Raw genomic sequence first — 25,008 nt, 5'->3', positions numbered from 1 at the left:
TGATTTCTCCACTCCCATATGTCACTGGGGGTGGGCTCTTCTCCCAATCACGTTGTGTGTGTTAGCGTGACTCTGCATTTCACAGGGAATTCTTCGGTAGACCCTGCTTCTAAGATGAAGACTCTTTCTGATTTGTCACCGGTAGCCTGTTTTGCAGGTACAAAAGTGGGGAACAAGAGGCTTTTGTCCTTGAGCTACTTCTGATATATTGGGGTGCTGAGAGAGAATTAGTTCATTAAGCTTTAGTTAATTTAAAACAGCAATAAAACCGTATTGATAATAAAAATTTTATTAACTACTAAATGTTTCTTACTGAAGTATTTGAAATGCCTTTTGAAATTCTAGGAGATGGCATTTTGGGAGCATTTTTGAGGGCACAGGACTGCAGTTCTGGTTAATTTTATATTCTACATAGTAGGCGCTAGATTTTACCTGTTACCACACCTTTCCATATCCAGTCCATATGCATGTGCCTTGCACTGTCTCTCCTTTTGATTTTTTATCCATCACTCATAGACTGTGTCATCTGCAGTCTGACCCTGCACCCATCCCCCTATATGGTACAGACAGTCTCTTCCTTGGTATGAGTTCCTTCAGAAACATGAACCAAATGAGTTCCTGTTCCTGAGCTATTTTGACTTTTGACTATCATTTCTTAAAGTTACTTTCAGATTTGAGCCAAGTCACGTTTTGTCTCTATTTACTCGTCTTGTTTGTAGCACCTCAAGAATGTTATCTAAATTGAGAACAATCTATCCAGCATTTCATTGATCAAAAACACATTGGTTGACTATTGATTAGACATCAAGGCTCTGCTCCAGACACATAGATTTTATTGTAAATCCTTCTGCTTGATTATTGTTGTTTGCTAAGCAGTGATGAGCTACCGACTCCTTGGCTAACTCCTTTGTTTTATGTATAAATTTTCACATGACATTGTAATTCCAACAATCCGTTTTTACCTTTCCAGGTGTTTTTGTTTGTTTTTTAATGTAGAGGATACACCTGCATTATGTCTGGGAATGTAGACAGTTACAATTTTCTGTCTTTTAGGATAAAAAAGCAAAACAAAATTAAAAAGAATGTGTATGAATGGAATAACGGAATACAGCTTAGTGATCTTGTTGAAATATCATAATGTTTAAATATGTATATGCAGAAAAATGAGACCGTTGAAGCCCCCTGCATGCTCTGTGTTTCTCAGATGGTTGAGAGGTTCTTAGAAATAGCCTGAATACAGTGATGAGAAAAGACCTAGTCACCAGAGGAAAGCAATGTAAGCATTCCTCCCAGGGAGGTGCCCCCAGGGCCTGTGTTTTCTTGCAAGCTGCTATAGAGACTCCTGGGAGAAGGGTTGGCCAAGGCAGGGTAGGAGGGAATCAGGTTCACTTGGGGGATTTAGCTCTGTGCTTGGCTCTCTGGAGAATGCCTTGATGATGAGGCAAACTATTTCAATCCTTTCGTCCCTGTGATACATTTAAAAAAAAAAAAAAGTGTTCTATGAGGGTTTGTTTTTTGCACATACGCAAAAGTTGTGGCATCCTTAAATCTACTTAGAAATGATGTTATCATTTAGGGACATTTTCAGGAGCTTTTCCAACAAGAGAAATTTGCTCATTAAAAATTGTGATGTTTGTAGGTGCTTTAATCTCAGGGTATTGGGCCATAGGCAAGCATGATGGTGAAGGAAATGTATAGTGTTAGAAATTAAGTGAATGTGAGCATCCTGAGTGGGAACAGATTTTATTTTATATGATGCCAGAAACGTCTATTTTAATTTCAAAGATTTCTAAAGTTCATATTGCTAGGCATTTAATATTATAATTTCTTATTTTCAACTTGAATTGAGGTAGTCTTTCCTCCTGTTTCCTGTTTTGAGCTGTTGAGTTGAGGATTTCTGCATGGTAAAGCACGCACTGGGTTAAGGCAAGTTTCAGAATCCCAGGTGAACTTCATTTCTGAGGGGTCATTACTATGCTCAAAGGAGTCACTCCTTTGGGAAATACATTCACCTTGTCTTCAAGTATATTTTCTTGTTTATTTCATGATTTTAATCTCCTCCTTTGACATATTTATCTAAAGAAAATAGAAAGGAAAGATTGAAGCAAAAAATGTATTTTATTTTACATTGTGTGTGTGTGCCACAGTGTATGTATACAGGTCAGAGAACAATTTGGAGGACTTACTTCTGTCATTCTGCCGTGTGGATCCTGGGGATTGTACTTGCGTCTTCTGGCTCAGTGGCATTGCCTTTACTTCTTAGCCTGCTCTTTTGTCTCAAAATAAATTAAATTAAAAGTTTCTCTCCTTGCATTCATCTCAGTGAAGAGAAATTTTTGTATTACTTTAAGTTTGCTACTCTAGAAATGAATATGAATACCATTTGCTGGAATATTCTGTATGTTTTTCACTTAGCACTGAGATCTAGTATAGCTGGGCTATTTCCTGACATAAATGCATAGAGATATAAAATATCTTAAAACTCACTGTAGCATAGGCTCATAAAAACAACTTTGCAATTCTATATTTTATTTTTAAAGAATCAAATTTGGCTTCAGTCCTTACTAAAACTTGTAATATTTCTTTAAAAATTATTAAATTAGAAAATCAAAGCTGAGTGGAGGTGGCACGTGCCTTTAATCCCAGCAATTGAAGGGCAGAGAGGCAGGCGGGGCTCTGTGAGTTCAAGGTCAGCCTGCTCTACCAAGTGAGTTCTGAAACAGCCAGAGCTCTACAGAGAAACTCTGTCAAAAAAAAAAAAAAAAAAAAGAAAAGAAAAGAAAACGAATACAATATTTCAAAATCAACAGATAAACTTATATCCATATATAAAATCATTTGTAACCAATTAGCTAACCATATCAAGTCATTAGTCTTGTGTATATAGATTTTAGTAACAATAAAATGTCCAAATTCACTCTTAAGCTTTTCAATAATACTGAAATATTTCAAAACTGCTACAATAGACCTTTTTCATAAAATAATCCTGTTGAGTCATTATCACATAGTTATTGTATAAGCCATTTGCAGTTGTAATGTAATAAACCGGGTAATGATCAAATATTAAAGTTCTTTTGAATAGAACCTCTCCAACCTGCAGATCGAGACAGTGTGGACTATCGCTTGTTGTGTCGTTAGAACATGGTGTTGAGCACACACAAATATGTGTGAAGGATGAGTAGTAGATAGAAATAGTCATATTTTAATGAAAATTCCTTTAAAATCCAAGGTATAGAAGTATTGTTTTTGTGGAGTTCTCTTGCTCATTTTCTTTAACTATTCATTTTTGGTGAAATTGTAATTTTTTTCACTTACTATCTGATTTTTTTAAAAATTAAGTTTTGGTAGGCATACAAAGTAATAGGTTTCCTTATGACATTTTCATCCATTTGTTACTGTTCTATGTTGTTCTTTGCTTCCCCCCTCCATTTCTTCTCTGCTGGTCCATTTCTACCCTCAAAGAGTTGTTCTATTTCAGGACATCTCTATTAACATTTTGGAGTTGGGGTCAAAATGTACTGTGTATAATGTATAGTTTGTAAGCCAGAGGAAAAAGGAAAATTGCTTGTTTCAGTAAATGCTTTCAGTACCATTGTACCCTTTTATGAAGCTTTTGTATAAAGCCCCATTGTGTTGTATGTGCATGCCAACAACCAGGAAAACTGAAGGAGGTCTTTAGATTGCTGGGGAAGTGATCTGGACAGATGTGTGCTGATGGACAATATTTTAAGTCTCAAGGCTGTGTGGGTGGTCCTTAGAGGAGCTGGATGAAGAGGGTCTTGTTGAGGATGGTTAGGCTAGTGGCAGCATGGATGAAAACTCCAGGGTTTTTATTTAAATGTCTGTGGAGAGCCTTTTCTTTCTAATCTTAAGGAAACTTTAAAGTTTAGGCAGGTATACTTTGATTTGACAGACATTAGTATCTCCAGTGAAAGCCTGACACTTTCAGACAAGCCAAGAAATCAGAGTTAGTATGAGAGATTCAAGTAGAGCCCTGTTAAGTATGTTCATATAGTTCTCTTTGGGTCTAGCTTTCTCCTGTGGTCATGGTTTGTTTATCTTTGTAAACACATAACTCCATGCACAGATGAACTGAGAATTGTTTAAAGCTCTATGTAAGTCAAGCCATATCACTCAGCATGAGAACCCGAAACAGCTGGAAGTCCCAAGAACCTCCCTTGTCACGTCCCTTCCCTCTTTGATCTGATTAGGATCGGGTTTCGCTTCCTGATGGTGTGTGGTGGCCCACAGCAGGGTACCTTTATGTGCCCTAACTGACACTTTGTATTTTCAAATAGAGAAACTTAACAAAGCTCGCTCTTTTATTACCTTAAAATAGTTCGTTTTAGTCTAGATTCGTCTAAAAATCAGGTCACTATTTATTACACCTTTTCATCAAGAGGAGGGCCCTTTGGAATTCTCATTACCTGCTTTCTTTTTGTCTCTTCATTTCTTCCTTAGCTCTGCTTCCTAACAGGTTTTCCATGCCTCCAACCAAAGGTATTGTGTGCCACAGCGTCAGCTCCACAGTCTGTGGCAGACAGTTCAGCTTGTTGTCTATTGCTCATTTTCCCCAGACTCCTCACTAGCTGGCCTTTTAGGTAATGCCTACCTAGTTCATACATTCCTGTGACTGATTAGATCGTTAATCTAATTTTGTCATCAGAAGCAAGGGAACCCAACTCAACATATATATTTACTTTGGAAGTTGTGTTGCCCCAAGGGTATAATTTATAACCAGGCTCAAAGATTAAACAAAGTTTAAAGAATAAGTACAAATAATGTCTGGTTTACATGGTTCCTTAAGAATGTCCTGTTTGCAAAGGACATTGTAAGGTTGTTTGCAGGATGCATGGCCCAGGATAGGGTGAAAAAGAGTTGCTGATTAAGGTTAGCCTCAAAGGTCACAAACCTTTCTGCCCGCGTGAATGCAGTTCGTCTGTTGTTTTCTTACTGTCTGTGTCTGAGTTAGCTCTCGGAAAAGGGGAAGCTGGCTCTGAGAGCAACTTGACTTTGTCAGTTGCATTGGATTGATGACTGAGCAAGTAGGAAATGTGAACTGCCCTGCCCATGTCCCCTTGGAGAGCCCCGTCTTTCTGTTCTGCCAGCCTTTGATTGGAACAGAGGTTGGTGACTTACACAAATGCCCATACGATTCTAGTGCCAATCTAAGGAGGTCAGGCCAGAACGTGTTTTAAGGTGTGTGGGACATGTGATAGCCTTAAGCTGTTTTCTCAACGTGCACTGACCTAAGTGTCTTTGACAGCCCTTTTGCAGAGTCACCACGACATGAATTATGGGACAAGGGCTCTTGGTGTGCGTGTTCTGGTTTTAGAGAGGGATGAGACAAACGTGTCTGGACTTGCGATGACATTTCACCTGCTCTCCTTGATCCGCTGCTGTGGTGTCTGTTGGCAGCAGGGTTGGGGAGACAAAGGGAGCTGGCATTCTATATGTTTTAGCTGATGGTGGAGACGAGTGGGTCTCAAGCTTGTCTTCACGCTGATACTGCTAGGGATTCTCTTATGAAAAAATAGTGCCTCTGCCTGGCTGTCAGTCAGCTGAGAGCTCTGCACGGGGTTCATGATCCTGAAAAGGAGGCAGAGAAAGAAGAAGCATATACAAGAGGAATGTGTATGAATGCCTGTTCAGTGTGTGTGCATGTGGTAGTTGTATATGTGATTGTAAATATTTTAGTATCTGCACTTTTAAAAAGTAAGAAGAAATAGAGGGGGTGGATTTTAGCACTGTGTTATATTTATGTTATGAAATAAACATTTTAATTTTAAATAAATACTAATGAGATATTACACACATGAGCATGTGCATGTGTGTGCATGCATGCATGTGTACACACACACACACACACACACACACACACACACACTGCTGTGTTATCCCAGCCAGGATGGACTGCCTCCCTTTGTAATTGTAAGTAGAAATAATAAAACCTTCCTCCCTTAAATTGCTCTGCCAGGGTGTCTTATCACAGTGATGGGGAAGTAGCTAAGACACAGGTCCACAAACACACACTGTATCTTCGAAATACAGGGCTTATTGTAGATTTCCAGCATGTCTTGGTCCCACTCTCCAGACACCTATGACTCTCAGTACCGTGGTGAGCTGTGCCCATCTCAAGGTCAAGAGACGATTGCAGGAATTGGACTGCCTTGAGGACAGCACTGGTTTGACCACCGAAGAGCCTTTTGATGATGGGTATCCTCCTCCCATGTGTGTATTTTACTATACTCTGGTCCAATATTAGTAGGTCAGTGTTGAATGAACACTTTCTAGTTTGCTTTAAAGAGCCCTTAATGAAGGGTGACCAGTTAGCTTGGAGCTAGAGCTTGTGCAACAACTAAAGATAAGTGATTTCCTATGTTCTATACAAAAAAAAAAGAAAGCAGAGCAGAAGCCCCGGGGGTTTGTGTTATTATTTGTGTGTGTGTGCGCGTGTGAGCCTGCTTGTCTCTGCGTGAGTCACTTTCATGCACCACCTTCAAGAGGAGGGGGTCAGAGCCTCTGGAGCTCAAGTTGCATGCAGTCGTGTGCTGCTGCATGTGCATTCTGAGAACTGCACTGTGCTCTGGGGGAGCAGCATGTGCCCTCAGCTGCTGAGTCAGTCGGGTCTCCCGCATGTCCTCAGCATTTTGCTGGGGAAGTGGAAGAGCAAACAAGCTTGCTGGGTTTCGGCCATTTCTCCTTCGGGGATTTTTAGTGTTTGGGTTTTCAGGTGTGATACCACTTAAGGGTTAAAAAACAAGTCACTTGGCAGAATATTTCTCTGAAATCCATGATTTTCTCTTGTCACCATTTTATGAACTTTTCTCCATAGCATACAGCTGAGCCCTGGTGGAATCAACAAATGAAAAAGAAACTATTAGATCTTGGCCATTGGAGATGGACCTACCAGGCCTGCTCCATCTGTGATACAGGAATATGACCCTAGTCTACCAAAATGACCTTAAAGCAGTTTTATCTTAGTAACGATAGGATTGCGTCATCCTTCATCCCACACTGTACCTAGTGTTTGTCATGTTACCAATCTGAAGATATGATGAAGTTAGACAAAGCTGGATGTTCCTATTTCTCTCTAGGATGTTTCTAAGAAGCGTTATAAGATTATTCCGCATTTAAGGCAATTATAAGAAAATTTTCTCAGAAAGAGCAAGCTGAAATCACAGCCGCTGTTGATAAGTTTTAGTAGCGCCCAGACACTTCACTTCTCCAGGTCCAGCCCATATCAAAGAAAGCAATTGACTGCAGTACTCAAAGTAAAGGAAGCAGGGAGAACAAGTTTATTATGCTAAACACAGCCGCTTTCACAATGAGCAATGACTTAACGGGAAAAAATATTTTCCAGGCACATGGGATTCTCTGGTCCAAATAGCTTTTGCTCAACATTTGGCACAGGTCTGCATGTAGGGCTCTAGGTGAAGAGAGAAAACAAATAAATGTGACCTTTGTGAGGCTGTTTTTTTTTTTCTGTGAAGCCAAAAGGTGCACAAATACACAAATATTAGTCCACTCTTATTTTTGTGCTGGAAAACTTCTGCCTGGCCTTCAGCCTCCCTGCGTATCGTGATTGGCATCATGGCAGCCCAGCTTGCCTCCCACAGGCCTTGCCATCTGTCTGACCTGCTGAGAGGCCAGGCCACATCAGTGTTCCTCTCAGCCAATGGGAAACGCGGTCTACTATTGGCTGTGTTCCTCTCCCCTCCTCCTGTTGATACAGTTTGTTTGGACACAGCACCTAAACCTCAGAACGGGTGGCTTTACTTCAGTCTAGCCCAGTGGCTAATGGCACTGGTGCCTAAGCAGGGTAACCTGAGTTCAATCCCTGGAACCCACTCATGGGAGGAAGGAGATCCCCAAAGGTATTATCCTCTGACCTCTGTGAGTTTGTGAGCACACACTCTCTTTTTTGCGCACACACGCGCGTGCATGTGCACACACACACACACACACACATACACACCTACCTAAATAAAATGGGAAAAGTTTACAATGAAGTATGGAAAACTCTGTTGTTACGCTGATCTTGGCCATGGAGAGAGGAGAGCCCAGCTCTGAGAGAACGTCAGATCCCAAAGAGGGCTCTGTCCTAGGTTTTCTTCCCTTGTGTCTCAGCATCTTAGATGCTGTGCAGCTTTCTGCTTGAATCCTTTGCTCTACATTAGTTTAATGAGGTCGTCACTTTCATCCGCCTGACAGGCACCCGCCTTCCCTCCTGTGTGTCTGTTTGTCTGTCTGTCTGACAGCTTTGCAGAACCACTTCAACCTTCACAGTTGCCTAACTCGCGCCTTGGGGAATGATATTTATTTTAAAAGCCAGCTCTTGCCCTTACGCCAAGGACCGTTTTGAAGTCTCCCCTTCTATACCCTTCTATTTAACAGATGTCCCCTTGACTTATGACTTAGTAACTTTGAAGACTGGCCAGTAAGATATCTGTGAACCTCAAAACATACAGGAAGTCTCAGGTTATAAAAGGTAGTTGTTGCCCTGTGTGTCATGCCTCATCTCTTTACCATTCGGGAGACAGAGGCAGCCAGATCTCTGTATGTTCCAGACTGGCATGGCTACACAGTGAGATGCTGTCTCATCAAAAAATGTGGCCGTTGAAATGTCTCTGGGCTTTGTCTATCCCTGGATGTGTGCACATAATTTGAGTGCCCACTTAGGGCAGAGTTCAGCCTCTGTGTCATGCCTTAGGAACTGGCCACCCTGTCATTTCAGCTAGGAATTCTCTCACTGGGACCTGGGGATCACCGATTTCGGTTCACTGCCGGTCTGACTGGCAGCTCAGTGGATCTGATGGACCCCACCATGAAGGAGCACCTGCCTTCTGTTGGCGCTCCTGAGCTAGCTCAGGCTTCTTCAGGCCACGCTCGACCTATCTCCCTAGGCCACTACATTTTCCTAACAATCATCTAGTCAAGAAGTACTGGCGAGGTCCAGGAACCAAATGGCAAGAGAACTTCTAAGCTCCATGACCTAATATCCTCCTTTCCTCTTCCTGGAGGAATGATTATGCTTTAGCATTCAGATTTGTCTATTATAGAACAGCCCAATATAGCCCTTAGAATATTAAAAAAAAAACTATTTTGTCACAGAAAAACTGATTATCTACTAGAAACACCTCTTTTCTCGGAATTTCAGTTTTGAAACCGTGATCTGCTGGTGGCTTTTTAATGAGTATGTGCTGTCTTCAGTACTTTGTGGGAAGCAGTGGAGTTTAATTATTAACATGAGTATCGTGGCATCAGACTACCTAGGTTTAAAGGAGGTGAGTTTACACACAAATCAGAAGGTGATTATCTCGGGCAAAGTGCTTAATACTCTTGAACCTCAGGTCTCTCCCACACATTAATGTTCTGGGGACTCAATGAGTTGATACATAAACACATGGACTTATGCTTTTTGAGTCTCACCGTTTTCTCATTGCGTCTGATATTATTAACTACGCCATGCCTGGCGTAAAATAACAGCACTGTGGCTGTGAGGTGCCATTCTTACTATTTGCTTTTAGTTGTTATAACACTCTGCAGATGCATATAATCCCACTGTGCAGGCGAGGGAACTGAAGCCAGAGGAGGTTATTTAACTCTCCCAAGGTCAGAGGGCTAAGATTTCAGAGCTAAGGCTTATTATACCCGTGTTCACCGGGCTGAGACCAGAAGCCTCTTTCCTGCTTCACCCGTGGGGTCTGTCTGACTCTTCATTACCTCAGCATTGTCTGCTGGGTGTAGCGGTTGCTCTGTGAGGAAAGCCATGGCTGTGTCCACAGGGAAAAAGGTCATTTCCTGGTGTGTTCTTAAGTGTTTACAATTTCATCCTGGTAACAAGCTTAGGCTGTTAGATTAACACATTTCTTAGCATGTGTCTACATAAGTCTTGCTTCTTCTTTGAGGAGGTATATTGTGCAGTAGGAGAATGGGTTTCTTGTTTGTTTGTTTTCTTGAAATCAATGTATTTGCTGAGAGAATGGTCTTAATGAATATGCTCTTAGGAGCCTGGCATAGTGGCTACGGCCCAGGCAGGTTCTACTGATGATGGTTCTGAGTTGTTCAGTGAGTGAGTTTTTATGTGAAACAGACAAATAGTGAGCTTTTAAAGCAGCTCATGGCCTGTTTATTAGAATTCATGACATCATCCCTGACATGGATCTTTGAACATCCTGGCACCTCTAGGACTCGGTCAACACGCTGTGGAAAAGGGATCCTGGGGCAGGTGTTCAGCAGATGTTAGCTCTAGGGCAGGTGTTCAGCAGATGTTAGCTTTAGGGCAGGTGTTCAGCAGATGTTAGCTCTAGGACTTGGTGAACACACGGTGGCAGAGGAAGCCTGTGGCAGGTGTTCAGCAGGTGTTAGCTTTAGGACACGTGTTCAGCAGATGTTAGCTCTAGGACTTGGTGGCAGAGGGAGCCTGTGGCAGGTGTTCAGCAGATGTTAGCTCTAGGACAGGTGTTCAGCAGATGCTAGCTCTAGGGCAGGTGTTCAGCAGATGTTAGAATGGAGTAGCTGTGAGAGAAATGCTCATTGTACAGATGCACAATGGGTAGATGGAAGAGGGACTGGGTTTTTTGTTTCTTTATCTAAGCAATCATAATACTTGCCTTCATGGTGGTTTTCTTTTTTTTTTTCCTCTGACACTGTCTCCCCCTTTAAAAAATGCGTCTATGTATTATGTGTGTGTGTTCATATTTATATCTGTGTGTGCAGTGTACGTGTGCATGCATATGTGTTCACATACTAGTATGAGCCAAAGGGCAGTGTCAGAGGTCTTCTGTCCCCCCCCCCCTTACTTTTTTGAGAGATACTGTCACTCACTGAGCCTAGAGCTTGCCCCTTTGAGCTCTAGCAAGCTGCCTTTCCTTCCTGCCTCCTCCTGCAGAGTTCCAGATGAATGAGCCGGCCTGGCTTTTCTGTGGGTGCTGGGGATTCCTAGTGTAGGTCCTGCTGCTTACACTGCATTGCTCTGCCCATTGAGCTACCTCACTAGTTCCTTCCTCATCCTTTGTAATGTTGCCTCACTACTCTTTTTTTTTTAATGCGTGTGTGTATGTGTGTGTGTGTGTGTGCGCATGTGCACATATGTGCACGAGACCAGAGGTCAGATCCTGGTGTTGTTCCTCAGTAGGCTCTCAGTCTAGCATGTTGAGAGTTAGTCTCTCACCAGGACCCGGGACACACAGGTTAGGCTGCCCAGTCATCTCCGAACCCTAGAATCTACCTGTCTCTGCCTCCCCAGGGCTGGAATTTCAAGCACACATCACCACTGTTCATGGCCTCTTAGAAATGGGTATTGGAAGTTGAGCTCAGGTCTTCAAGTTTGTGAGGCAGATGTGTGATGGGCTGAGTTGTTGACATAATTTCAAACGCAAATTTTACCTTCCCGTTCAAGCTTCAGTGCGTTTCGCGTCTTTTGCTTTGAAGCTTCTGTTCTGCCCTGTAATGGTGGGGGATATTAGTTAATAGTCGGAGTTGGCCTCAGCGAAGACACTTCAGTGGCCATAGACAAACTTGCTGAGTTGTCTTATCCTTCCCATTGGCCCTAGCAGAGCAGAGCCATCTTTGCTGGGGTGGATTACAAGTGGAAGTTTAGGATCTGTTTTTATTTATGGAATCGGTGATTGCCTAATAGGAAGTTTTCTCCTTAAAGATTAAAGAAAATCAATCAGGATCTTTCCTATGTGAACAATAGTACTGACGGAGAAGAACCGTATGCCGTTTTCCACGGCCACTAATTATTTCTAGAATCAAAGGAAGAAGGCATTCTTTAATTCCTGCTTGAGTTTTAATTTGAGAATGCATTGAATACAGCAGTAGCTGGTTAGCGATGGAGTAGTTATTCGGTGGGCATCTGCCTGCTGTAGGCGTGCGTTGGTTAATGTAACCTTTCCACTTTGCCCCCTTTCAGCTGTTCCGTTTCCGCCAAGTCACCGGCTGACAGCGAAGGAAGTGTTTGATAATGATGGGAAGCCGCGTGTGGATATCTTAAAAGCACATCTCATGAAGGAGGGCAGGCTGGAAGAGAGTGTCGCCTTGAGAATAATCACAGAGGGTGCTTCCATTCTTCGACAGGAAAAGAACTTGCTGGATATTGATGCTCCTGTCACAGGTAAGGCCCTGGCGTGGAAGCCACTCTGCACCAAGCCCTATAGAGAACAGTAAATCAAGGTCCTATACCCACTTCATCCGGGCTTCCCTAGGGGATTAAAGATTTGTCTGTGCATAGAAACATCTTTATTTTCACTGATTGTCTGCAAAATTGAGTTACTGTGATCTCAGAAGTGATGTAAATACAGCTAATTGATGGTGTTTTGTCAGCAGAAACACAAGGGAAGGTTAGACAGAGTGTCCTCAGCCTCCCACAGGGGTGGCAGCCATGTCCAAGTGAAATGGAGTGAAAGGTGCTCTCAGCACCCGGGAACTTGCTAGAATGTAGGTTCTCAGGCTCTGCCCTACAGCATCCCCAGGTTCAGACCCAGCATTCCATGTTTTGTTTAAGTCGCCCGAGTTGGTCTGGCCCACGTTAGAGCATAAGAAGTACTGCTTAGCCCAAGGAGGCCAAGATGGTCTCCTTCCTGTGGTGTTCGTGCCTGGGGTTTACTTCCTGACTGTGTCTCTTCTGTCACTCTTCTTAGAAAGATGTGTATTTTGCTGTAAGTATGCTACTCCTATGTCATAAGAATTAAATCTTATTATAAACAGAGCATCTAACACCTAGAAAATTTAATCTGTTGTGTATATGCTGAGAGTGCAGGCTTTGATTTTCAGTGACGTTAAGAATGTTTTTTTTTTTTTTTTAAAAAAATATTTTTAACTTGTCAAGGGAAAACATTTCAGTGCAAAATATTTGAAAGAAAGACATTGAAAGTGTTTCATATACCTTCGTGTTTTTCATCTTCTGGATGCTCATATGCTTTTGCCATTGTTCTTGAAGAACATATTTGTGTGTGGCTGTTAGTAGAGCGATGTGTTTCCTTGCTTATCAGAATTGACCTTTGCCAATGGAAAAGGTCTTCTTGAGGACCCCTAGTCCAAAGAAATGGACATTATCCACAGTTGGTTTTCGGTTAGCAGTTTCAGTGATGATCCTGTACAGTTAGACAGCAGGAAGCATTTGTCCTATTGGTATTAGCCCTCTATTGGGCCATTGTCACTGAGTCAAGCCATCAACCTACTGTGTGCACTTCAGAGTAAACCTTGGTTTCCATATTATCAGATAGAGTCCAGTGTTAATGATACAAAAGACATGATGGTGCTGGGCTTTCTCCAGTGCTGAAACCCTAAAAATAAAATGAAATAAAATTAGTATTTAAAGGCTGGTTAAGAGTTTCCAGCAGCAGAAGCATCTCAGAGCTTGATTATAATTGCCTCCTGTATATTAATGACAGTGTGTGTACATTAGCTAATATCTTTATGATTCCATTTATTTGTCAACAATAAGAATAAACGACATGATATTTTATTAGGTTTACTTTTCCTTCCTTTCCCATGATAATGTCCAGCTTCCAGTGAAGATTTCGTGTTAAATTCACCAGTGAGCCCAGTAGGTGTTGATGGAGGTGATAATTACAGCCCGAAGGGAACGTAAAATAAATGTTTAGGGGAATGTGTTTTCTGGCATGGCTCAGCCATCCTTGTTTGATTAGCTTGGCCTGGAAGAAAGCACAGATTGCCTAAAAACTGGGTTCCTGAGGTTTTATCCGTGAGACCTAATCCTGTATATAGTCTACGGACCTTCACTCCTCGATTCTGTGAAGAACACAGCTGGACTCTCTAGAGAGGTTCCAGGTGACATTGTAGCAGTTTCCAGAACACAGATATGAAGATGTGTGGAAATCAACAATCAGTTACCTATAACTTTAGGTGAGGTAGAAAAAGCTTTGTAGTCAATACAGAAGTGCAGCAGGATACAGTTTTTCTTAGGGGGGTGTTTGTATTTTGAGATGAAGGCAGGATCTTGTAGAACCTCTAGCAGGTATCCTTGGAGAGGTCTCTACTCCTTTTTGCTCTGAATGTAAAGATAAAATAATAGTGGCAAAGAGGGCGGGCAAAAAGGATTTATTATAGCATTTAGGTAAAGGGGAGAAACATTTTTATGTTTAATTCACTAGAAAGCCAATGCCTTTGTCTGCCTAAGCTGCTATACAACAGTTTCCGAAGGCAACTCTTTCATAAGCAATGGAAGTCAATTTCTCACAATACAAAGGCCTGAGAAGTTCAAGATCATGGTGTTGACAGATTTAATGTCCCCTCGTTAGGGCCTGTTCCGTGGTTCACAGACAGTGGCTTCGCCTGTGTCCTTACATGGGAGAAGGAAGTGGCCTCAGTCTATAGACACTGATTCCATTTCCAGTGACTGTAGAGCCCCTTTCATGCACCCTTCCTGAGTCTCTGCTATTGTGTATTAGATTTCAACCCAGGAATCTGGGGGAGACCTAAGTGTTCAGACCACAGCAGCTACAGTAAGGAACAAACTCCCAACATACGACTTTCTGAACAGCAGTTTAAAAATGGGCGAAATTGGAAAAGAAAAGCAGGGCATGCTGTTCAAGAAAATGCTGACACTTTGCTTCGTGTTTTGGAATAAAAATGAAATAGCCATAACTTGGCATCTAGAATCCTCCCAAATCTGAAGCCCTCCGAGTAACAGGGGACCATCCAGACAGTCAAGAAACCAAAACATGTCAGCTTTCAGATTCTGGGTTAGGGATATTCAACCAGTCCAGTCCCTGCAAATACTCCAAAATCTAGAAAGCCTCTCCCAACATGTCTTCTAAAAAGAGGGGTCCTGAGTCTTGACTTAAGACTTGATAATGTTTTATGGCATCTGGTTGTTGTATTCTGAGATTTTACTTTATTTGGACAGCTGAGCTGGCCAGATGTTTATATTTTAACTAAGAGTTTATTTGTTTAGATAATTGAATCAGCAAAGTACATTTAGTTTATACTTGAAAAATTTCATGATAAAGTGTTCTTTATATAATTCTGATTGCCACTGTAAAAGACCACATGTGAAAGAATTCAGAGACAAAGGAGAGAACAAAAGCAGGCAAGGAGTAGGTGAGGGGGGAGCTGTGAGGAAAGATAAAGGGGAGATAAATGAGTTTTGCGGAGACAAAGGCTTGAAACCTGGTTTCTAAGGTGTTTATTTTTTCATTTTTCTTATGTTCATTTATATGTAATTGTGTGTGTGATATGTTTATATTTCACGTTTATGGATACATGTATGGGCATATGTGTAATTCCACATTTAGTATAGAAGATCAGTAAGAACTCAAAGCAAGTGGCAAATATTTTATTTGTAAATATTGTATACAGTGTTTGCTGGTCCTTGGCTTTCTTGCATCTCTTTTGTGCTTCTTATTAACAAAAAGGACATTTTATATAGAGCAGAGTGGTCCTGACATCTGCCATGGTTTACTCATTGTTTGATTATTTGGGTTGAACCTCAGAACCAGTGGTGTCCTGGCTATTAGCAATCTGGATATTGATCCATCCATACATACACATGTAAACATCACACACGCACACACACACAATGTCTATATAATATTCTGCAGTTTGTGCTTATTTGGTATTTCTTCTTTTAAAATGTACATTCTATTTTGGAGAAGTCAGAAGTGGCAGGAAGCGTCCTGCTGTGTCTTCTTGAAGGGTGCCATTTGGACCAGAGACTTAGGAAAGCAAGCAACCCTTCTGTGGTTTCCCAAGCTAGACAAAGGAGTGGTAGGGTATAAAAAAAAAAGCCTTGCTCCTTTTCCTAAGTTAAATTGTCTGATTAGAATGAAAATTCCAATACTGAAGATAAGTTTTGAAGAGTCTGTTCCTTTGAAGAAGGAAATCATTTTTCTTTTGACTTTCTTCTGAAAGTTAGGTTGTGTTCTATTGCTGTTCCTTTGCAAATATATACATGATACCCTTTAAAAAAATATAGCCAGATATTAGTGTGATTACCCAGTTCGGACATTCAGTGTAATAGGTTGGGTGTCTACTTCTGGTATAGATGATATAGAATGTGCACTTTGTGAGTAAGGGCTGGTTTCTGCCCTCCAAGGACACAGGCTCTAGCAGGAAACAGTGTTTTCCCAAAGATAGACACATCAAAGCACTGATTAAACTAAAGGCCATGGCCTTCATTTATTAGTAAAGCTAACTCCACACCCATCTCTTTCTCATCTTCTTAATAGCAGTAGTTCCCGAGACACTGTCCATTGAGCTAAACTAAGACAAAGCAAAATAAAAATACAACATGTAACTGGGACTCAACTTGTGCTAGATATGGACTAGAACCGCTTGAGAAGGTTCAGACTGTCAGGGACCCTCAAGGATGCAAACAAAGCACACCGCAGGTGTCACGTGTCATTCTTAAGAGCTATAGGAGAGGAGTCGGATAATGTTATAGACACCAGAAAATAACTGTAGGAAGAACTCAGAAAGTGTGGCAGGTTATCTGATGTGTGACTCAGTCCCTATATCGTTTTACTGTACGAAAAGGCTGCGGGGTAGACTTCTGGCTAGCCAATAACAGCTTAAACTGACACAGAACTTTTTTTTTTTGTATGGTAGCAAGGTATGTTCATGGAAACTCGTAGTGTGCTTTGGGTGGGCATGGGACAGAGGTGTAGCGTGATCTGAGTTAGTGTTGTATCGGCAGTAGGAAATAGGCCAGCAAGAGGTGTGTTGGAGCAGGGTTCATAGCGAGGCTAGCATCCCATAAGGGATATGGAGGGTGTGTAGGGACGAGCCAGGGGCAAAGAGTGGTCAGCCACCCTTTCTACTCTACCAAGGAGCCCTGATTTTGCCAGAGGAGGGAGAATGGCTCTGTTTTTTTTTTTCTTCATTACAGAGCCTTTTAAAGAGTGATTGTTTATGTTGACTTTCAAACTAATATTTAATTTGTGTTTTACCAACAAGTGTACATAAAAGGAATCCTGACTGAGGTAAGATTGTTCATACGAAGACCCAGTGTACTGTATTTCTCCTAGTGGGTCATACGTTCCTGTCTGATTTTCCTTTTGACTTAGAGTACTCCAAGGCAATGGAGGAGCTTCAGCTTCTCCCTAGGGGATTTAGATCCCAGTTTCTGCTTTTAGGGCAGAAGGGATAGGCCGGCGTCCTCTGGGCGAAGCGCTAATCTCTCCAGTTTGTGTGCTTCCTGCAGTGGGGGACTTGTTTCTGGTGCCGGTCAGGATTCCCTCAGTGGCTAGGCCTGCCATTTAGCACATCAGCCAGTTGCCAGGAGAACCCTCTGGCTCTGTTCCTGGATGCGAGAGTGGACCTGGGGCCAAGTTTAAGGTCACGGTATCCCTTCCCTTGAAGCAGCTGACGTCAATTAGAATTCCCCTTGCCTGGGACTCTGGGGAGAGCTAAGTGGAGATCACATTCCTAGTGGGACCTAAAAGATCAGTGTTTATTCTTCCCCTGCCATCGTTTGTCACCGTGAAGCAGCATGGCCTTAGTTTACATGGGGACAGAGTATTACCTCTGGGGCTTTCTGTCCACATGCAGGTTCAGTGGCCTGATTTTCAGGGCTCCCATTGCAGCTCTAAGCCTACTCTTGGTACCAGGCCCAGTGCAGGCAAGTCAGTGTAGTTCTGCTCTGGCCTATTGGAGGCAACACACACACGCACGCACAGACACACACACACGTGCACACACACGCACACACACGAGTGTGCACATACACACACAATGGTAAAGCTGATTACGCTCATCTTTTCATTTCTTGGTCTTAACACCATTGACCTTTTGTTGAACGAATGACAGAGGTGCTGAAAGAATCTCGGTTAGCATTTCCAAAGGAAAATGTGGACCAGAATCACACTAGCCCTCATAGAGCATATGGTTTGGGGAGGGCTAAATGTGGAACAGAGACTGTGAGTATGCCACGGTCATAATGATGCTCTGGACAAAGAGCTACATTGTGGGATTTGGTTTAAATAATGGACTGGGGTCTCATAGCTGAAGATCTTGCTTTGCCCTGGCTCTTGTCTGTAGGCCTCAGCCTCACAATTACTCTGCATTGTGAGTGTTCTATTTCAGAATAGCTCTAATGTAAATACTTGGCTAGTTTGCACATAATAAATTATAATAATAGCATAATGGAACCATATGGGGACCTCAGGGTGTGTATGTCAGTCATTTCAATATTTAGACAGCAGTTAAATATCAATAATTTAAACAGCAGGAATCCTTTTATTTTCTTCCCTATTTCTGACACCGCCCCCCAAATTTATTAATCTTGGTCTTAATGCAGTAATTGGAAGTTTGACATACTAAGATCTTTTTTAAGTTTATGTCTGTATGAACGTGTATGTTATGTGAATGAGTGTGTGCATGTGTATACGTGTGTGTATGCATGTGTGTATGTGTGTGCGTGTGTGTATGTGTGCACGTGTGAGCACACGTGTGTGCATGTGTATATGAGTGGATCAGAATCACCTACTGGCCCTCATAGAGCAGGCAGCTTGGGGAGGTTTGCGCATGCATGCGTGTGCGTTTGTGTGTGAGTACCACCGTTCTGCAGGTGCCTACAGAGGCCAGGAAAGGGTCTCAGATCCCTTGGAGCTGGATTTCCAGGGCCAGCTCATGGGGGTGCTAGGAATGAAATTGATGTCCTATGGATGAACAGCAAGTGCCCTTATCAGTGAACCATGTCCCCAACATCAGAGGTCATTTCTTAAAAAAAAAAAAAAAAAAAGGAATCTATAGGTTAATTAGTGGCTGAGTAGGAAAGAGATAAATATTAAAATTTGGAGCAATTGCTTTAATACTTTAAACTTGGTTTATCAGATGTGTTACTTAAGAAAATTAGCATGTATTTCTACGTGTGTCATAAACATGACAAATCTACTGTCGGAGAGAAATCATGTATGCAGGTGTGTCCTGGCCCTCGTTGCATCATGGGGGTTGAGGCCCTTCTTCTGTATTTTGTTAGCAGCATCATTGAATGACCTTTGCTGTGATGCAGCATCAGGGCACAGAGAGCAGTGTGAGAGCTTCATCCATCTGTCAGGGAAGGTACAAGAGCTTTAAAGAAACCCTGTATTCTCTTCTATATGTGAAATCTAAAGGATCCCTGTATCTCTCTCTGTCTCTCTCTGTCTCTCTCTCTGTCTCTGTGTCTTTGTCTCTGTCTCTCTCTCTGTCTCTCTCTCTCTGTCTCTCTGTCTCTGTCTCTGTCTCTCTCTCTCTCTCTCTCTCTCTCTCTCTCTCTCTCTCTGTAAATCTCTATCTGAGAAGATATACAGAGACAAAAAGTACTACTTTGTGACTTGTTTGTTGTTTTTTGAGACAGGATTTCTCTGTAGCTTTGGAGCCTGTCCTGGAATTCCTTCTGTAAACCAGGCTGGTGACTTTTAACATATGAAGGATGGCATGAAATATGTTTGGAGAAACAAGGGTGTGATGATTTTGTGATGGTGGTGATCATACCCAGGGAATAATCATGTCCTTTTCATAGAATTATAACATACTCTTTAATATTCTGAATGAGATCTCCAAACTGCTGACATGGGAACTCTTTGACTCAGGCTTACTGTCCAATCAGTTCCTCTATGGTTTATCTCTTCTCATTGGGCATCAGGGCACATGTCAGCCCAGGAGACAAGGGTGTGTCCTTGGGCTCCTTCAGATCTAGAGTTTGGTCACCCGGGCTCTGTGACTTATGTCCTGTTGTCTTCCCTTCAGAAAATTTCTTGTTACTGTTGTTGTTGTTTCTTAATACTCCCAGCTTCTGAAGGACCTATTTTTCTTATTTACTGTCATAAAACCCTGTGAGAGAGTAAACTGAGGCCTATCAGGAAGGGAAATATTACATGTAGTCTGGTGTAAAATAAGTTTTTCTTAGTGATCAATTCTTTTTCTACTTAATTTTTTTCAATTAACATACAAGACATTAGATGTTATTATGGGGTTTTCAAACAAGTGTGTGTTCTGAGATTCTCTTTCCCCTCCATCGCCATGACTACCCTGACACCTTCTTGTATTCTCCAGAGTCTTCTTACCTCATTCATGACATGTGTGTCCTTTTCCCCATCATTCTCTTCTTCACCACCTATTTTTACTCTTCTGGTTTATTTTCAATAATTTTAAGTCTCACCAAAACTTACATATGTGGATATGTGTGATTGTATATGCACATGTACATACCCATATATGTATACAAAAATATAGGCATAAATTCTATATATGTAGGTATAAGTTATCTATATAAAACATATACATGTATTACTTTATAGGCTAGGATTCCATGCACAAGGGAGAACATTCTGGTTTTGACTTCCTGAATTTGGGCCACCGTACTTAATGAGCTCCTTTATAGGAATGAATGCTAATATGACCCTTTTATTTATGCTACCTCTCTTGTCAGAATCATACTTTTTTGTTGTATATAAGATAGTATTTTTCTTAAAGAAAGTGTTCCTGTTGGTTCCTTTTGGATTTTGTGATCACCTTTTGGGGGCCCCTGAGATGACTGGGCAGGTACGGGCTCTTTCTGCCTGAGTCTGATTCCTGGGGCCCACATGGCGAAAGGAGAGAACCAACTCTCAAATATTTTCCTCTGTGCTCCTCCCATATTGCTACCACACACACACACACACACACACACACACACACACACACACACGCGTAAGCATAAGTAAGTAATTTAATAAAAAATACACAAATCTATTTATAGGACATGAACCTAACTCCACTTTAGAAGGCATTATTAAGGCTGACCTGTGAGCGTGCCATCTGATCCGAGATACCATCTGTGGCTGGCACATGGTAGGTTTAGCTGGGCCTTGTCATCAGAAACCTATGTCTCTTATTGCTTATGAAAAATGGTTGAAATGACATACAAAGTTTGTTATTTCCCTTTGCAAACTCTTTTCTCAGAGGGATAGGCACATTTGCTTTGGTCTTCTGTAATGTCATAATCAAGGCAAAGTTAAACAAGCTAACAAAAACACCATAGCTGGACCTTAGCCACCATCATGATACCCTACACGTCATCTCCTTGAGCAAGGGACTCACTTCACAGCCAAAGAAGTGCTGCCCAGGGCTCATGTTCACAGTTTGGCCAAACATGCCACCATCCTGACACAGCTGGCTATATAGAAAGGTGGAACAGTCTTTTAATGTCACAACCAGTGCTCCAGTTGGTTGACAGTAGCCGGGAGGGGCATGTTTTAAATAGTAATGCCCTCAAAGTGGGAGGGGGCTTAGCTTAGTCTTAACTTATTAAATATAGATCAAAGCTAGGTGAAATTGTCTGCATTTTTTATATAAAATACCCCTTCAGGTTGAGACTCTCAACTAAGGAAACAGTAAAAATGTCCACTCCCCCCCCCCCTTTTTTTTTTGCTTTATGGCCAGTTAACTTCTTAGTATAGACATAACCTAATCTACTGTTGTTTTTTTTTTTTTTTCCCTGTCTCACTGTGGCCTGTTCTGATACTCACACTAGCCAGCTCATCACATATATGTGTATGGTTGTTGTTAGCTACAGTACGGTAAACTCAGTAAGATGTGAGATTCCACCACTGTGGTGCAGATCACCTGTTCTTTCTTGGCTATGACAGCATGAAACTCTCTTTCCCCCTGCCTGATGTGGTGTCTGGGTAAGTCGTCATTTTTGCTAATCCACACCAGCAGCTTAGGTTTAGAGACGATACGTCTGTGGCACAGATGAAGTAAATGCCCCACCAGGAATGGCTTTCTTACCAGGAGTGCTTCTTCTCTCCTGCCTCTGGTCATTGCCATGAAGCTGAAATGTCAACCCGTCGATCTGTTCCCTTGTTTAGTGCTTTATAGCATAGGCCATTTAATTACATTAATCAGAACAATGTGAATTTTGGAATTCCTTTGAGGTATAAGGGAAGACCAAGATGGGTACGGAGTGAAAAAGAGTGTAGATAGGTTCTCGGGGCCACAGCTGTCAAGGCTGTCTTCATGGCAAGTGAGTTGAGTTTAAAAAAAAAAAATCATGAGCATTGATGATAATGTCAGGATATCAGTTTGAAGGAACAAAATGAAAAATAAAACTATGAAATCTAAACCCTGTCTCGAAAAATCCAAAAAAAATTAGGTATTAAATATTTTTAAATCACAAGTAATAAACTTGCAAGAGTGTGCAATTTTTAGGCATCTTTCCCTCACCCATGCCATCATATGGCAGGCGGAGGGGGTGGGCGAGGTGAGCTCCTCTGCTGTCATGAGCTCGGGGCCAGCTCACCATCACGCCTGCCAACAGGGTCAGCTCCAGCGTGCTGCCCAGTGAGGTGCAGGGCCCACGCTCCCCAGTGCTGCAGCCTGTGTGGGGCAGGCCAGCTCTTCAGCTCTCATGACCCAGGGGTCAGCTCTTTCGAGAGTTTCTAGAAAGCTTGGCCTGTCTTTATAATAATATCTGTGTTAGTTTTAAGATATGTCAGTAAGTCTTTGAATAAGGTAGTATTATACAAATATCAAAAGTACAGTTGGAGAAAATAAATTGTAGGTTAAGAGATTGTGTGTCAAAAATAATGTGCATTGATTGACCTCTAATATGCTTTTATTCTTTCCTGTGCTGTGGAACAGTGTGAACCACTTTCAGATAATAGCTGATATTTCAGGTTTTATTTTAAACAATAAGTGAGCCCAATATTAACCCACTAGGTGTCCATTTTTATACATGAGAAAATTAAGACAGACATATATTTACAAAGTCAAGTAATATTTTAAAGGTAAATTCATCCCCCTCCCTCGTCCATGACCCACATGACCTGATTTTTAAGGTTCAGACTTATAACATGTAAGAGATATGGAACTCATTTGAAAGCAAACCTGAAATTCTTTGAGTAACCCTTGGTGCAGTGCAGCCATCTAGCGAAGGGAGGACTCCAAGCTGGATGGTTTCCTCTTTTCTCTCCCCAAACATCCACTAAGCACTACATTAGTGTGTGCTGTCTCCTCCCTCTCCCTGGAAAATAAATTAATTAATTACCTTTTTTTTTTTAAAGATGTAAAGCAAGGCCTGGGGATTTGGTTAAGCGGGTAAAGGTGCTATCTGCAGACGCCTGATGACCCAAGTTTGATCTTAGGAATGCACATAAGAAACCAGATGTGGTGGCGTACATCTGTATTCCCACATTCCTATGACGAGGTGAGGGCTAGAGACAGAGAATCACCCAGATGCTCACAGACCAGTAGCTTGGAGTGTACAGCACAACAAAAAAGACAAGAGAGACCCCGCCCAAAGGGCAGCAACTTTTGTGTTCTGTCTTCACACATCACCAAACAGCAATACTTGCATCATGAAAGGGGGTAGTGAATTGCCCATGATGGAAATACAGTGCAGGTTTTAATAGTATATAACCTAAATAGTAATTGTATTCTGTATTAGTTTTAACAAGTTTTTATGGTATTCATATTTAGTTTTGATGTATGTTTAGCTCCAATAGTCCTTTGATTTTAAGATGTCAAGAAGAGTTAAGGTAAATAGGATTTTTTGATACATTTTTCCATAGAGGACACCATGAATTACTGTTCCATCAGACTGAGTTAACTATATGTGATTGCTGTCTCTCAACATAAATTCTCCAGGTCTTATATTTTCGCAACTATTCACAGGGCTGCTTCATTGAAGGCTGAGTGTGGGCCCAGGCTACTTTAGTCCTTAGCAGATGGACTAAATTTCAGTCAAGGGAATTCAAGTAAAAATGGTATATGTTACTTTGAGTATATGCAACTAAGCCAAATTAAAATGCCTTTCCCATCCCTCTTTCCCATTTTTGCCAGTATGTTTGGAGTGGCAGGAGCTGACGATACCATTCTAGCTGTGAGTCAGATTTCATACATCCAGTAGACTAAGAGTCTCATCACCCAAATTACTGTTGATTCAAATAAATGATCTTTTTAATGCATATTTGAGCCCACTTATATCTGGGTCTTTGTTGTAAATTCCAGAACCAGTATTCTAACTCAAATATAAAACCTGTGTTACCTCCACTACAAACTGTTACATTCCTACCCAGCAATAGCTACAGCAAGTCCCTGCTGCAAACCCTTCTGGTTTCCAGAGGGAAAATGTCCCATTGTCCATTTCATGAACAATGAGTGTCAGCGAATTTCCATTACTTGGTAAACATCCCCCCCCCCCCATATGAACTCTATATATTTTCAAGAGCAGGCTTAAGTCTTATGTCCTCTGAGATTTCCTGAAACCCTCAAACAGCAAGGTCTTTGCTCGGCCCCAGTTCTCATAGTGTTTTACTATGCATGCCCACATTATTTAATATTTATCTTTTGATATTTTGTCTCTTAACCTGGCTAGAAGTTCCTAAGGGAACATCCATGTAAATAAACCTTTATATAGAAAACCTCCTGAACTATACCCATGCCCGCATCTACGAAATACTTCATGATTTGGTTTCACTTCTGTGTCAACAACGTGTTTATCTATTGGTTTGAAAACTTAGAGGTCTTGGATATGCATTCTCATCTTATTTTTTATGTAAGGGAAGATGAAGGCCGTGTCACACTTCAGTGGGGTAACTTGTGATGAGTAAATACTCCTATCACGTGACACCTCAACGTACATCTTACGTTTTTATTTCACATGAGACACTTGCTTCTAATTATCACTCTTTATTTTGATTTTGACAGACAGCCTAATTATTGTAGTTGGTAGAATCCTTATTGTGTTGTTCACACACATCTTACCTGAATATGTCTTCTCATAATTTCTTACGTAAAAACTTGGCATCTTGCTGGTGTGTCTTTCCCTAGGCCCAATCCTAATTACCAAATATTCATAGACTTGTAAAAGACATTGTTTTCTCTAAGCTTTTCATTGCAGTATTTGTCTTTCAAGAAATTGTTAATGTGTTTCTATTTTATTTGTAAAATTGTTTTAAAGCAGTTTGACTACAAAGGATGATGGGCTGTTTTCTGCGTATTCTGGCCAAATCCTCTGAGATCACAGATTACAGGTATTTGAGAACTGACACCTGGAAGGTAATTTGCATAATG

At 41.5% G+C, this 25,008-nt stretch overlaps 1 protein-coding gene across 1 annotated transcript in view; it reads left to right on the top strand.

Moving 5' to 3' along the window:
- Positions 1-25,008, top strand: part of Ppp3ca (protein phosphatase 3 catalytic subunit alpha) — a 277,153-nt gene that overhangs the window by 123,528 nt on the left and 128,617 nt on the right. The window contains exon 2 of the mRNA XM_050126830.1: positions 11,921-12,121. Coding sequence (XP_049982787.1) covers positions 11,921-12,121 — 201 coding nt within the window. The remainder of the gene's footprint in view (positions 1-11,920; positions 12,122-25,008) is intronic.

The sequence above is a fragment of the Alexandromys fortis genome, unplaced genomic scaffold, assembly GCF_014885135.2.
Source record: "Alexandromys fortis isolate MF-2015 unplaced genomic scaffold, M_Fortis_MF-2015_v1.1 scaffold_274, whole genome shotgun sequence".
NCBI lineage: Eukaryota > Metazoa > Chordata > Mammalia > Rodentia > Cricetidae > Alexandromys > Alexandromys fortis.
The sequence above is the reverse complement of the archived record's forward strand: the minus strand, read 5'-3'. Positions and strand labels throughout refer to the sequence as shown.